Below are 16,676 nucleotides of genomic sequence, written 5' to 3' on the forward strand. Positions count from 1 at the left end.
AGCAACATAAATACAATGTATTACAACCTTTTGAAGTTATTATGATGGACATTAGCAAACAGTTGCCATGAGTATTTTAGTGTTTATTTGGAGTACTGTGTCTGTCCATCTGAGGAATGTGAGTCCAATGTTTAATCTCTTTTTAATGTTAGGGTTTTTGCTCTCAACCAATTCCTGAGGAAAATATCTGTCTGATTTAGCTGCTAAAATTAGAATAAGCATTTCTGAAAGGTCGTAAGTTTAGCTAAAAGGATTGTTACATCCTGTAAAAGTCAACTACAACACTGGTAAAAAAAAATCAATTAAAAGTTTCTATTTTAATATAAAAAATGAATCACATAGAACTTTAATCTGCGTAGGACTATACTATGATCCTTCGGGAATTGTATGATACTCTTAAATGTGCTGTGGTTGCATAAAGCATGAGATGGCATACTGGCTGGCAAATTTGGAACAAGAACTGCATTAACCGCAGCGATGTCAAATGAGGATAAATGCCAGTGTTTTTTCCAGAGAGCAGGCATAGCTGGCTGACTACCTCTCATCCATGATTCAATGCTTGTCTCTTTCTCTCTAGTCGAGGATTGTCCCTTGGGAAGGGAGATGTTGAGGAGTCAGGGGAAATATTGAACATCCTACTGCAGCCTTACACCGGGGATTATGATTCTCTGGGGATGTGAGGAGGAAGGGGGCCATGTGTTCTCAAAAGCTGTAGAACTTGATGAAACTACTGTGAAGATACAAGTACAATTTCTGTTGGCAACCATCTGGAAAGTATTCCAAATGAAACAGTGATAATGCCATCTGTCCATCAAACCAGATGACAATACTGCAACTGCTGCTTCTGCTGTTGTTTGCAAGAATGCTTTACCAATATGTTCTGATTATTAGACCTTCTGCAAGGAAATGAAGGAGAAGATGATGCACTACCAGCCAAGTAATGTAAAGGTGTGAAGATTCTCAGTCATTCAGGTCATGGTACATTAAAGGCAACTGGACTTGCTTTAGAAAGCCAGTCATTTAATTACACTAGGGTAAACAGATATGGATAAGATGTTGTTAACTTAAAAATACCTAGATTATTTCAGTTTCCTGGAGCAATAGCAAAATTGAGAAATCAAATAAAAGGTTTTTATACTGTGAATATCATGCAGACTTTCACTCTCCATATTGCGGTCTGGCAAGGCCGTGGATGGAATAGCTTGAGACAGACATCAAAAAAGCTGTACAACAGCAGATTATGTCTTTCTTTCACTCAGATATCAACATGGACCTTTCCTTCACCTGATTAGACAAATGCACCATTCACCGGGCTGTGATTAGTCCTTGCTTCTGATTTTCAACCTGAAATATAGACGATCCAATTAAATTAGTTTCTGAATAAGTTAGAGGGAAGAAATACACCATGTGTTTGGCTGCATCTAGCTCATTTTTATGTCTTCAGCATACTTAAATATTAGTTTGTGATGATAGGGTGTTTCAAAGGACAGGACAGGAGGTCAAATAATCAAAATAATAGCTGATATGGTAGTTCTGAATTATATCTGTCTGTGCTTAAATCTTAGCAAACACTGAGCATGGGAGATGTAGTCTAGTGCAGGTATACAAGATTGTTACTTCTGAAGCTAGAATTATGCTTCTCCAGGCTGCACAAAGGCGAACATGCACGTGGGTCGCTTGGACACATTAGCAGAGCTGTTTCTTTTATACTCGTTTGTAGTACATTTACACTTGTTTTCACCTCCATTTTGGATCCACCTCCTGACAGAAATTGAATCAACCAATCAACGTGCTTGACATGCAGGTACACGCAACACATTGTTTAGATTTGAAGGGTTTACGTTTTGCCTCCTATGAGAGCCTCTGTGACCTACTGTTAACCCATAACACATGCCTGGGTTCGGTTTGCTGAGAGGTTTATGTGTATCTTCAGAGAAGCATAATTCTAGTTTAAGGCTGCATTACAAATGCAGGAGAGATGAGTTATGTTAATTCCTGGCTACTTATCTTTCAGCTACATCTTAAATTATCTTTGGTCAATGTGTAGCTTATTTCTTATTGATTTACTATACAATAGCTATACAACCTTTCAGCTATCATGGATGCCTAATGATGCATTCACCTCCATGTAATCAGGGTACATCTGTGCAGTTCAAGTCATTTTGGTTTGGTTCCATGTACTTGAAGGTTTATTAGGGATAAAGAGATTCCACTGTTCTTGTTTTATAAAATATTTTTACATTATTTCTTCTTGCTGAGCTTCAATTGACAGACCAAAGGAAATATCATTGTAAAAGTGGACAGCACAAGCTATGAACCACTGTCCTACAATGTTGTTTGTTTGTTTGATTATTATTGTATTATTAATTTCATGTATCATTCACATTATTATCTTTTCAGACAACCTTTGACTTACAAACAGGACTTAGAACAAAAAAGATGCTATATTTAAGCACACAGAAAACAACACAACAAGATGCCACTCAGGTACCTTTAAGTCAATAACACCACATGGGGAATCAAAGGTCTACTTGTTTGCCTGCAAACATCAGTCTCACTTTCATCCATTAGCAAATCAGACCAAATCAGATCAAGCCATTAAAAGGCTTTCAGTCACACCTCGAGGAGCATTTCAAAGCTGAGGAAGCATCATGCTTGACAACATCCATTTGTAATCATCCAAATAAACCAAAGTCTTGAGTAAGCAAGCCATCTGTTCGTTGCTGTCCATCAGACTATGCTTATGATAATGCTGATGCTGCTGTGAGCAAGAGTGTTTTACAGTGACATTAGGTTGTTCTTACCACAGTCCTCCATTACAGAAATAATGGACAAAGCAAAGCAGTGCACCACCAACTGGTACATTATGAAACACATTAATGATATTAGGTGTGAGGAGAGAGAGGAGGCAGAGAGGAGGAATAATTCTCATCTGAAAAATTAATAGATCTTTGCAGTTTGCTGGAACGGTAAAGACATTAACTGCAAATAACAGAGGAGCATTTTGCTTCTTCAGGTTCCTTTATACTGTACCTTCTAGGATGTGCAAATGACATATAATGAATAATGAAGATGACAGAGGGAACAGCAGAGTGTGAGAACATCCTGAAGTGTGAAACAGTGAAGTGACATTCCAAGAAACAGATGCTTCATTTGACAGATGGCTCAATGGAGCTTGATTGTGTACACAGAGACAAAACTGTATTGATGAATACAACTGAAAGCAAGGCTTATCAAGCACCAAACTGCAGATGTTGTTAAATGGCTAATCATTAGTTTGCAGAATCTGCCTAACAGCGTATAGAAATAAACTTCCAGTTGGGATGGAGTAATTGCCTTCATTCCAGGCAGTGTTGTCACCTGGGCATCTGTTCCTCCTGTGAAACAGACTGGTGTCCGCTCTCCATATGAAACCTTCAGTCAGCATACCCATAAGAATTGAAGGGTTGCATATAGAGAAAAATCTGACAGAGACAATGAAAATGCAAAACAAGCAAGCATAAGCATCGGGGAAGAAACACAAGACTTAGAGTGACTGAATGACAGAGAAGAGCGATTTGAAATTCTAGGATGGATTATAAATCTGGATAGTTTATAGATTGAAGGTTAAGAGAAGATGTTTTTCTGTCTTTGGCTGCTTGTTTTTGTGTTATTACATACTAGGCCTTTCCCACCATGTTTAACATTCTCTGGTCACTCTGGGCTGTGGGTGATGAGTGGGCAACAGTTTCTCTTAGAATAATCTTCTATAATATAATATATAATATAATATTTTATATAATCTTTATATATAAGACACAGCAAAACATAAAACAGACCCAACATCCCTCTCTTCACTCATAACTGTCCCCAACAGCAGGTAGGAACTAAAGTTACCCGGAGACAAGGGGGCATGAACGGACAACTTAGTGTAAATTTTACAAATCTAAAATAATATTTACAAGTATTGTAAGTAATAATGAAATAACAAGTGGAGAAATAATTATAAAATGTAACTGCAACAGTCCAAAATAATATTATAAAATGATTCCAACAAAAATATTACAGTAATATACCACATACAGAGTATTGTACAGCTTATTTGCACAAAATAAATAATCTTAAGAAATTAAGGTAAATATGTTATGGGAATGAATTAAAAATGAAAAGGAAAAAAAAGCCTGTTCTCTTTTTCATAATCTCTGCAGACAGTGTCTATCTTTCTCTATCTCCATCCTTTTCACCCTCTGTCCACCCCATGCGACCCCCACATCCACTTTCTTTCTTTCTCTTATGAATGAACGATGGCAAGCTGCCAAAGACGTCCTTGTGATAGTGGTCGCAGACTGGGTTGCTGTGGTAACTCGGAAACATATGGTAACCTCGGAGAGACTTAAGATTCATGGCATCTATTCAACAACCTTGTCAGCATGAGCTCAATAACTTCCCCCACCTATCTGCAGGGTCATTTTATTTTGAATGCCAGAGTGGTGCAGTGGTGCACAGGTGTGGTGTCTGACTAACTTTGTGTATAACCGGCAATGCAGCATGTTAGTGAGCACTCGCTTGTTAGTTGAGCTAAAAAGTTAATTGTTTCATCTGACACTTTATATTGTATTGAGTAGTAATTTGATATGTATTATCATGTTATTATAATAAAATTGTTGTATAATGTGCCAGAGACTATGTAGCCTCTATCACCTGCTGAAGTGTCATCAACAAGCTAGTCTCTGTTATCTAATTAGAAATGGCACTTTTTTCTTTTCTTTTCTTTACCATTTTAACTATATTTTGTGTTTTTTTTCTTTATTATGTTAAAAATTGTTGTTTTCTTTTAATTTTTTCCTGATTTGTATTGTATGTATTTTGTGTTCAATGTGGACCCCAGTAGGAGTTGCTGTTGCCTAATGTAATGGCTACTGGGGATCCTAATAAACTAAAAACCCTAACCCTAAACCCTAACTTCCCAGTCAGGTGCAGGTTGTTGTTGCTGTAAAGGTGCTGTGATGTGTAGTATTTTGCATGCACATTTGACAAGTGTTTTTCTGACATGAAAATGAGCGCGCTTATGGTTGTAGTTGAGTTTTGCTGTGATGTGGGTGTAGGATTTCAAGTGCAAAAGGTAAAATCAGTCATATCCGGATTTTGAGCAGAAAAAAAAGACATCTCTGGCAGTCTCTGTAACACTTGAAAAAACATTTGCATCTATTATGCAGGCCGCATTGAAGATTTGCAACATTTCCAAAATATCGACCTAAAAACATTCCTTTAATCTCTGCATTTTCTCACGCAGTGAAAGACTTAATCTTATGTGTATGCAGTATTAACATAATCCATAGCAAATGCATGCATTGTGATATTTAGGTTCTTTATATTGATCATTGGGTCTATTTTGGCCTGGATATCATGTAACAGCCTATAGATTGCATTGTGCAGCCTTTCAGTGAACCCTGTCATACTTATGTAAAGGTATGGAGCCTCATTAAAATGTTCTACTTCAGCAATATCACTGATTGATTCATCTGTCACTCTGCAGTGAGATATTGGCATTCTAATCAGTCATCTTATCTACGACACTGTAATAAATGGATTAGCTTTTTACTTTCTCTTCATACTCAGTTTAATAATGTATATGCGATGAGAGGCTTTTCACTTCTCCAAAGGCTGCTTGACTTTGCCAGACATGTTGTGTTGCTGCTCTACTGTGCTATAAGTGATTGATTAAAAAAAAGGTTTGTGGTGAATGTAATAGCTCTATCATGATTGTGCAATGTGCTCTTGTCTAACAAAGGCCATTAATGTATGAATGCCTTTGGTCAGCGTTTCTCCTTTGTGTTTGCTAGTAAATGAGCAATTGACCTCTATGTTCCTGAGTGGGGGAAGGAAATTGTGCATTTATCATTCGCTTGTTTGTGTTACAACATTACAATTTCATTAAGCAGATGCTTTTATCCAAAGCGACATACATCTGAGAGTTAATACAACACAAGCGAGGATCTAGTCAGGAGAGAACAATATGTGAATAAGTGCCATAAAACTAAGTTCAAGTTTGTCTTTAGCTTTTTTCTTAAAGATCAAAAGAGACTCTGCAGATCAAATGGAGTTTGGTAACTTTGAATGTTTCTTGATGGGTATAATCAAGTTCTTCAGTCACATATAAACAAAATTCTGTCTTCAGAGATTTAGAGCTTATATAAGAAGTGATAATCTAATTAAGACTGTTTGAAAAAGGTGTTTTAGTTCATCAAATACTGAGATTTCTCCCACTCACCTTGATCTAGGTCACCACTTGAGAGGAGCTCAATCATTTCAATATGTCACCACTGAATATAGATACAGCATGTAAAGGCTTTACAGGTAGGGAACCTTGTCTATCAAAGAGAACAATACCAGGCAAAATGATATAGCTCATAATGTTTAACCATAAAAAAACTGGAGATGCAGTTCTCTTTCTATTAACTGTATGCTTTGCCTGTACTGTGCCCTACCCTTATCCCCAAAGGATGGCATGGAGAACATTGTGTTTTTGGATTTGCTCCATATGCAAATGCACCAGCCTGTCTAGAAGAGATGTGTGATTCATCTGTGTTAACATAGGATTTCAGTGTGCTTAAATGCAGCTGTAGTGTAGATTTTAGAGTGCCTTTGTTCTCTTCGTATTGATCCTATTAAAACGTTAAACAGAAAATCAAGGTGAATGCCTGCAATGTTAAATTTTAAGTAGTTATTGACTGTAAATCAGTTCAGACCGTTCAGAGGGAAATAAGACCAACCAACTGCAAAGACTGTTTTATCTATTAGAGCTGTCATGCTATATAGCCACAGGTTCTATCCAGGCTGTTCTCGCACTGCCTTAGGCAGCCAGACTTATGCTGGGTTGCTCACCTATTTTGATGCTGCACCTTTGAAAATATAATAATCCCCACCTTCTGGGTTTATAAGCTTCCATAATATGTGTGTGTGTGTGTGTGTATGTGTGTGTGTGTGTGTGGTGGTAGCAAATATTTGTGGGAAGAGTTGGGAGGAGTATCTTCATGTAGACACACTGTTGTCCTCAGATAACGCTGTCAAGGTAAAACCATTCTCCCCATACATCTGATGCAGTAACATTCACCCATCACAGCGCAGGCAACAAGACCAAGAGAGAGGGCGAGGAAGAAGCAAGAGGGGGAGGAGAAGAAGGAGAATAGGAGAGCTTTTAATTTCCTCAGCAGCGCAGTCAGTGAGATTTTTACATCTGCACAGACAGAAATTGAAATGAACTCTAGATGAGTTTCCAGTTGAATGACAGGACAAGCTATAGTACATTTGTTAGTGTGCTAAGAAAGACCAGAATGTAGATTTCTTTTAAAAATATAATTGAGGATAATATCATCTTTACAGTGTATCAACAGGACAAGTGCATGCTTCTCAGTTACAATTTGTTGGTAGGCATCATGGCAAACAGTCAACTTTTTTCTGATAGATACCAAAAACGAATTGTTCTGTCTTTAATAAACTCTCATCTGTTTTAAGGGATTTACAGCTTAAGTAGGTGGTGATGGTCTAATTAAGGCTGTTTGAAAAGGAAGTTTAAGTTCATCAGCTACTGAGTATTTCTTCCCGTCACTTAAATCTAGGTCAACACTAAAGACGAATAGCATAAATTCTTATCTTAGGAAAGTAATTTATGTAACATGTGCGGCAGTGTGAGCCTATACATCTCCACTTTCATCCCATCATCATCAAGGCAGAAAAAAACAACCTCTGTTTCTGGCCTCTTTTCTTTCTTTCAGGGGCACAGATGAAGGTCACTTCTAAACAAGCTATCTTAGGACACACAATACAATTGCTGGAATTCTCCTCTTAAAAACCTCCTGCCTCCCTGATGTGCTCAAGATCGAAACCTTTCTAATAACTAATCCTTTTATTGGCCCTCTTTTCTTAGCAACAGCCTGTCAAATAAGTAGACATATGGTGCACTTAACAACAGCTAAAAAGAAATCTAAGAGGGCAGCATTGATTTACAAACCTAGTTTGAAATGTTGTTTGTTTTTTTTAACGTTCTGATTGCGCCCTGAGTGTCCTCAGTGATAGTCTTTGAAGTGCTTGGAGCCGTGTGTTGAGGCTCAGTATGTGCTTATATCCGGAGCTTTTGTTAGTCAATTCATATGTACTGAGTCCTGTGCCATCATTATTCAATGATTCACACTGTGCAGCCAAAACACTCACTCTTATCTGTTAAGAGGCTGCAGAGACGCAGTCAGACAGCTCTGGGTGGGTGGATGGGTGGGGGACAGAGAAAGAGAGAGAGAGAGAGAGAGTCTTTCACTCTCTCCCTCTCTCTGGTGGGAAACTACTTCCCTCTTACCCTCACAACACGAAGCCATAGAGCATCCCAACTTCAAGAGCTTTAGATCCTGAATATTCACGCTGGTGGCATTTTACCATTTGTAGGCGGTGAGGGTTTGCAGAGATAGGAGAGAGTGTGTGAAGTATTGATCATTGTTGCTGTTGTCCTTGTTTGCTCTGTGTCTCACAGTGCCAGCTAACTCATAGAAAGACAGTGAGACATAGATAGAGAGAGAAGGTTGGTGATATAAGGCACACTTATTCAACAGGGATGAGACAAACACAATTAAAAACAACAAAAGGAATGATGCCATGCTACACATAAAAGGAGGCCAATACTAGTAATTTGTGTTGTTGTTTTTCTGTGTGGCAGTTTTAGGTGCAACAGCTCTGCAAGCCTCTATTGTATAATGATACTATATTAATACAGGAATGGTATATGGTTTGATTTTAGCCAGTTGATTTTCTTAGTGAAATTAAACATCCTCTCGAGCTTTAGACATCCATCTTCTCTTCTTTAGCTGGTATTGGTTGAGGACCACTAAAGTAAAATCTCATCCTTTGATACTTACCATCATTTTGCAATAAAGTGTCTGTGTAGTGTCTCTTTAAGACACACTCTTTTTCTGCCAACATGCCTTCAACCTCCTTTTAATTCAGTTGGTGACTTTCTACATACTATTAACAAAGTGGTGAAAGTCTATGATTGCAGAAGTGTCCCTTATGAAAAATGAGACCTGTCTCGTGACTGTTTCTGGTCCATTTAAGCTCCTGCTGTGGGTGACATTGGCATGTTATTGGTATGACAATGGTATCAGCAGGAGCTTCACTGGAACTATCCAGACATCAGCTATGTGAGGGAATAAGATCCACCAAGAATCAAAATTAAGGCCGAAACTAAATGAGTATAGTCAGAAGCAGTTATGATAGATTTTTTCCCATAATGTCTTTATATTTGTGTGAGAAATTTAAGTTGTTGTCAGAACTCTAAATACTGTATATAGTGCTATAAAATTGCCTCCTTCCTGCCTCTCTCAGTCTTCCTGGCCCTCAATTCTCCCCCAGCAGCACTTTAGTTACAGTATTTGCCTGTGCTCTATCATTGTCAATTAAGCTCCAATCACTAACCGGGATGATTTTTAGCTCTAGGGTATTTGACTAGCTACAAGCTTTCATTATAGATTTATGCTACAGTACTAGCTCATGAACTGCCAAAACCAAGTAGTCACAGATTTACATATCAAACCCAGCTGTTTCGTAATAAGTGTTCCTTTCTCACCAAAATGGCCGCAGATATTCATTTTCGCCCACACAAAACCTTCATTTGTTCGAAATGAAATTGCCTGCATTCAAATTGTGTTGCCATTTCCCAGATGAGCTCCGCTGATAAGGCGTGTGTGTGTCATACGAAGATGGAGAGGAAACAGAATTGAGGGTTATGATCCATGAAGTCAGACGTGTCAGAGCAACATAACACTTGAGTGCAGTGCACAGTCACAACATCCAGATGCCACACATTAGGTTACAATAGGTTATATGTTCGGTACAATTAGATAAACAGGGCGCACTTTCAACTAAAACTGCCATTACATAACACCAACGCACAATACAATAGACAACATTATTGCTGCTACTACACAATACTGCTAATACACAGTAGTGATGCTAAATGAATGATTAGTCATTGTAATATTTGATAGTAGACAACGAGCTTCATTTTTGCGGTTATTGACATGATTGTTAAATTTGAATCTGTCTTGATCTGTGCTGAGCTTTCACTGAGAAAGCTCAGCTGCCATTAGGGACTCTGCTCATGATTTGTTCTGCTCTTATCTTTCCAAAATTGTTATCTTGGAAGGGCCGTCTCTTCTACGACCACCCCCTGTCATGTGGTGTTGTCCTGGGATCTATCTTGGGTTCCCTGTTGTTTTCAATTTACATGTTGCCCTTGGGGCACACAATTTGGAAAAAAAATAACATCAAATTCATGCCAATGATAGTCAGTGAAATGCCCTACCCAGTGAAAATGACAAGTCATAGCCTGTGTATTGGATGTTAAGTGCTGGATGTCATAGACCTTTCTGCAAGTTAATGAGTCAAAGTCTGAGATGCTTTTATTTCCATCAGCATGTTCAGAGTAAATTTTGGCAGCTTGTCCACTATTGTCAAATATATCACATAACTTGAGCATACATTTTAACTCCCTTTTTATAGACAGTAGACAGGAACACAGCCAAAATCAAGTTCTTTTTATGATGTTTTTAAATCATGGCTAGAATAGACTCTCTGTGTGTGGGACTCAGTCAGAAAACCAATTCTCACCTATTAGTGCTTCTCTTCACTGTGAGGTTTAGAATTGATTTTTTATTATTTTATTGAAGGGAACATTTGATTGATTCAAAGATTTAGAAAGTCAGTCCCCCAGTTAGGGGAATGGCGCACAGAGCTGTGTGCCACTGACAGGCAAAATCACAAATTGTTAAATTCCACATAGTGACTTGGAGGAGATTTTCATTTTTTACATACTGTGGCCAAAAAAATAAAAGTAAAATAAATAAATAAAACACATTTTGAGTAATTACACCTGATACATAAAGCCATGACTGCCTTTTTTCAGATCACTCTTACAGTAATGATGCTATCAACAACCAGTTGTGTTATTTTTCTTTTAAAAACAAACCTTGACAGTGTTACTACAACTGAAAAAAACAAGAAATTGTCAATCCCCAAGTACCTCTTAGAGCAGAAATTACTGGAGGAATATTAAGCAACAATGTCTATGTGTTATTTAAAGAGTTCCTGTTTGTGTATTATCTTGTGTACACATTTTCCATGTGTATATTTTTTACACTAAGGGAGGAGTTTGGGGAGATCTTTTGGCGTCTGATCCAGCTGACGTATCGCGGCCATGTTCTACTCTCTGCTTTGCTCCCTTCTGTGTGTTCTTGGAAATGTGGCTGCCTTGTGTTGCCCTGCCAGGCCCTTGAGACAACTCCCAGAACATTTCTGTCGCAGTGACGTGTGCAAATGTTTTTGTGTCCATGTGTTTTCCAGTCAGCATCTATTCGCCTGTGCTTGTCATTCCTCAATGTACTTCTAATTTGTGACTAAGTCAGTGCTGAAAACAAAAAAAAATGTGTCTGAAATGCTTTTGAGTGAAATTATAAAATGTTCTTTCTGCTCTGTAAAGTTCATATGTGTGGCTGTTTCAGGACATAAATATACTGTGATGGTTAATAACAAGAAACTTCATTGCTAGACTTCCAAAATTCAATAGCAGTTGCAGAATTCAATAAGTGCACCTTACTGACATTTTTATGTGACAAATGACACAAATCAGAAAGATTTGTCAGAGGGGAGGCAAAAACCTGACATCTTTGATTATTAGTCACTAACTTCCTGTCTCACTGTACCCTGGAGACATTGCTGAACCACACAGAAACCTGTTTGTATCTGTTTACCTCTCTCTGGCTTGCTCACACACAACCCCCACTTACTGAGGCAAGTTCATGAAAACGGCTCACTCTCTCTCTCATGCTCTCTCTCCTTCCTCCCCCCTCTTTTCTCCCACTGTCACTCTGTTGTCCAGATGGAGGAAGTAATAGCACGCATGCAGGATGAGAAAAATGGCATCCCAATCCGAACAGTGAAAAGTTTTCTAACCAAGATCCCCAGTGTTTTTTCAGGTAAGGCTCTTATCTCTCTGCTCTGTTGTGTTCCTCTCTCCTCTCTTTTCCTCTCCTCTCCCTTCTTCTCCTCTCCACTTGGCTCCCACCCACTAAGTACCTGACTAGTACTCTGTTCTTGCCAAACAAAACACTGAAAGTATTTAGAGAGTTGTCCGTTTTGCATTTTGCACCAGCAGTGCCAGAATGTCAAGAGGATCATATTGGATTTTCGAGCTGTGCACCCGAATAGATAAGAATCCACATTGAAGTGATACTCTATAAGAGATGGGTTCAGTTAAAAACTACATGCAACACTAAGAAGAATGATGCCATCCTCACTGTTATATTTAGTTTACATGTGGATGAAAAATAAACAATGCACTGTACTATACACTTCATTCAATGCTGCTAGTAGTCAATACTGCACTTGCACTAGTCCCATAAAACAAAAGGATGCCATACATCTGTACTTGACACTCAAATTAAAAGCATATCTCAACTAATAAAAATTGGAGCTATATAATGCTTATCTATCAGCTACAGATCAATACAGGATTAAAATCCCAATATAATATAAAGGCTTTATAAAGGCCTCCTATTACTACTACATTAGTAGTAGTAGTAGGCCCATGTGTATTACTACTACTACTGATAAATTAATATTCCAAAATCCTTAATCTAACACTCCTGTGAGTGCCAGTTTCTGCAAATTGTGCACAAGCATCCTTTTTGTGCAATTTTGCCTCAAGGCACCGACAACGCCAGAGCCACCACTGGTCTTAACTGCTAAAAAAAGGCCCATGCTTGGCTTGTCACAACTAGTGACATGTCCAGGCCCTCTTGACATGGATGGCTAAGATGGTGCACAGATTAAAAAAAAAAAAAAAAAAAAAATTGGCATAAGCACCCACATATGAATCCACACATGGATACATTTAAACTGTGGCTTTGGTGACGTTAGTGACAACAAATGCTTTGGCCATATATAGAGCAGCTGATGTTTCCAGAGTCTCGGCCTTGGGCTTTACTGTTTTCTCCTGTTGCACATGATGCCAAGGCTACTACACTGTGTTAGTGTGTATTTGTATTTGTTTAATAACAATTACTATCTATATGAATTAATGATTAGATTAGAAAATTGCTTTGATTTTACATGTAGCCAAACAAAATCAGTTTGCATCCATCACTTTTTTCACATTTGTCAGATATTATAAAATCAGTATAACTACACTGGCTATGTTTGCTGGATGACATAATTGCAACAGATGGCTTGTATTTATAGCTCTGTTTTACACCAACCCTATATACAGTACATTACCTATATCTACAATACCTGCTATACATATAGTTCATTTATATGTCTAAAAGCCACATCATAATCATTACAATATGTTTGTCAAAATGTGTGCAGTGTCTGTCAAGGTTGCATCATCATGGAGCAAAAATAGTGTCAATGTGCAGTGCTTTCAAGTGGATTTCAAGGCTTTTTGATTTTTTCTCCAAGAATGTAATGCTCAGGCTTCATGTTATCCCCCCTGAACACCACTCCTTTGGCAGGTTCTAAAGGCTGATTTATGGTAAGTGTTGCTCAACAGAAATTAAAGAGTTGTGCAACATTTTCAATTTATGCTTCAGCAAGCTTGCAAAACTAATTAAACAAGGATGTTACAGGTTATCTAAAGTTACAGACCAAAATATCAATAAAGAAGTTCAGTGAAAACTACAATCTCCATGGCAACATTAATTATCACTACCCAATCACATTGCGCAACAAAATATGATGGTGCCCGCGACATGACAAAATTCTCCAGGTGCGTGACATGAAAGGATAGTGTCCAGCGACACTTTTTTCTATTGAAAATACCTCATTTCTGTCGAACAACACTTATCAGAAGTGTTGAGCGACCCACTATAAATCATCCTTAAGGCTGCAACAAGGACACAGTCCTTTTACAGCTCCCCCTCTGTGAACACTGACACTTGTGTTTATTGTAACACTTGGCCAAGCTGTAAGCACCACAGCTGGGGATGTAACCCCAGGTTGCTGTAATGTGTTTGTTTCCTCTGCACCACTTGGTAAAATACACAGATTCATTTACTTACCTTTTGTTCACTTGTTACATTAACACCACTTGCTTCCAAACAGGTTTATTGCTGACAGAACTGGTGTAGCCAAATCCCGTACTCACTGTAGTTATACAGTATGTATTAGACCTGTCTTTGTCTTCTTTTCCTGGTACAGGAAGACAAAGATGTCAACATACTGGTGCATGCTATAAAAATTCTAATCACATACACAAACTGTATGTGCTTGCATTTGTCAGCCACATATTTTTAAGATTATATACAAATAACAGAATAAAATACATTTGTACTGGTGGTTCATGTTCCAAAGAGCTGTATGTGCATGTTAGGTATCCTTGGGTGTTTTTTCCCTAAAGTCAGCAACAGAATCACAGCTTAGAAACAACTTCACTGCTCTCTCAGTTTGTTTTCGATACTCGTGCAAGTATCACACAGATTTTTACAATTTTTGCAAGAACCATTTACAGTTTATTCTAAAATTTCACACAATTCCCTTGTATTTTTATTTAAGGCACCCTGTGGAGTTTTCTTGTAAACAAAAAAAAGTTGGATGTTCACATGTGTTACTCACCAAAACACACTGTGTGTATCATTTAGGACCAACAAACATGTTAAATGCATTTTCCTCATAAAACATTTGCAAAGCCGATTTTTGAAGTAAGTATTGTTTACATCAGTGTTTACTAGCATGTCTTCTTCTTTCCTGCCTTTGCAGGTGCTGCTCTACAGCCACCTGTGGAGCAGTGGAATAGTGTGAAACCATTGGCAGGGATATGTATTACGTAACCGTGTGCACACACACATGCATGCGCACCCTGGTGCGTATGCACAATACAAACAGAACAGGACCCACTCATAACAAAACTACTCCTAAGCAGCAACTAGAGGTCTGAAACAACACAGGGTACCTTTAAGTTTCTTTTTTGCTATGCATTGCTTATGCATATTGATAGTTTATGCTGTTTTTACATTTTTTGTGTGCATAATTTAATTTAAAAGTGCATTTGGTTCTAATTCTGCACATTTCACCACCTTTAAATACTACAGCCACTTTCATATGTTCATCCTTTTATCATTTCTTCATGTACATTGTCAAGTTTTATTTTTCAGCCGTGCATGTACTGTATCCTGATACTATTTGCTGCTGTGATTATCCAATTTTTGCCATCATCAGGTTCATGAAAGGTTGAGCTTATCTCTTATCACTCTGTATATATTAATAAGCACATGCTTGCACCCGCAGACACATACACACACACAGATATGTACAGCCCAATCTATGGGCATGATATTAATCAATTCAGGGAACAGCCTTGTTAGAGGATTACCTTACACATCTCATTTAAGCTCTCTCTTAGAAAGTGGGTCAACTCTGATAGTGTGAAAATGGGGTTGTACTAATGATGTTAATCCGTGAAAAATCTCATCTGGTTATGGGGGCGCCAAAAAACAAGGGGGTGCAGTGAAAGAGAAATGAAGAGACAAAACACAGACAGACAGATATAGCATGATGGACAGAGAGACAGCCACAGGGACTGATTGACTCACTGCATGAATTCCCTCATGTCTCCATTTCACACCTTTTTTCTGCCTTCTGTGGCTCTCATCTCCTCAACACACCTTCACCTGTCAGCATGACAGACAGTAATAATAGCCTGGAAAATATATATTTAGCCAAAGTGCCAAAGTCACATGTTGTGGAGAGGTGTGAAAATGCCCAGGGGTAGAGGGTTCTGTTATGTTCTGAGATGTGAAAATGATTCAGTCACATTTTCAGATGGAGATGATGAATTGCAAAATGGTATTCATCACATAAAAAGTTTGATGTCCATTCTAGAAAAATGGAAAAAGGGATATACAAGTCATCTCTAGACCTTTACTCAAAACAGGTTGTGTCATCTGTTTAAAAAAAAAAAACGATACACATACAGCGTCTTCTGCTCAGTTTTACATTTATGCATTTCTCCTCTCTCTTCTCCTCTTCTGTCCTCTCCTCTCGGGCCATAATCTGACCTGTTTATATCTTAGTTTTTGTTCCTGACAGTGGGAAATGTCCAATGTGATGCAATGACTTATTAAATGAAACGATTGCAGCTGCAATGCCTGTGTTGCGACTGAGTCAGACAAATTGTGTTGTTATTATATACAATGGATGCTTCATTATGCCACTGTGCCTCTCTGGTCATTTATATTAATGGACTATAGCCAAGGAGAGCTGGCTTGGAGAGGGTGTCAGAAAAGAATATTTGGTAATGGATGGCCTATTACCCACCCACATGGTGCAAAGCGAGAGGAATTGGTATGCACTGTGATGATGAGGGAAGGTGGGTAGGGTTAAGAGTGTCATTGTTTTCGCTTTCATTTGCATCTATATGCAAAAAGGTGTTTCACCACACTGTGAATATATTAGCTATATTTCAGTGATTCATATTAATGAGATTTCTCTTGTTGCAGGTTCTGATATTGTACAGTGGATGATCAAGAATCTGGACATCGAAGATCAAGGTAATAGAGCCCTGGTAGTGAGCTGATGATCAATATTGATCAAGGACGTAGAGGTCGAAATTACAAATCACTGCTAATTCAAATATTTTTGTTCGGCTCAGTTCAAAG

General features: G+C 38.2%; 1 protein-coding gene across 2 annotated transcripts in view; it reads left to right on the plus strand.

The window, feature by feature from the left end:
* The window catches only part of rgs7a (regulator of G protein signaling 7a), a 51,315-nt gene that overhangs the window by 15,259 nt on the left and 19,380 nt on the right, over window positions 1-16,676 (plus strand). For both annotated transcript variants that reach the window (XM_067610436.1, XM_067610435.1), the window contains exons 3-4: window positions 11,900-11,996; window positions 16,518-16,568. In XM_067610436.1, coding sequence (XP_067466537.1) covers window positions 11,900-11,996; window positions 16,518-16,568 — 148 coding nt within the window. The remainder of the gene's footprint in view (window positions 1-11,899; window positions 11,997-16,517; window positions 16,569-16,676) is intronic.

This window comes from Thunnus thynnus, chromosome 14, assembly GCF_963924715.1.
Source record: "Thunnus thynnus chromosome 14, fThuThy2.1, whole genome shotgun sequence".
In the NCBI taxonomy this organism is placed as follows: Eukaryota; Metazoa; Chordata; class Actinopteri; order Scombriformes; family Scombridae; genus Thunnus; species Thunnus thynnus.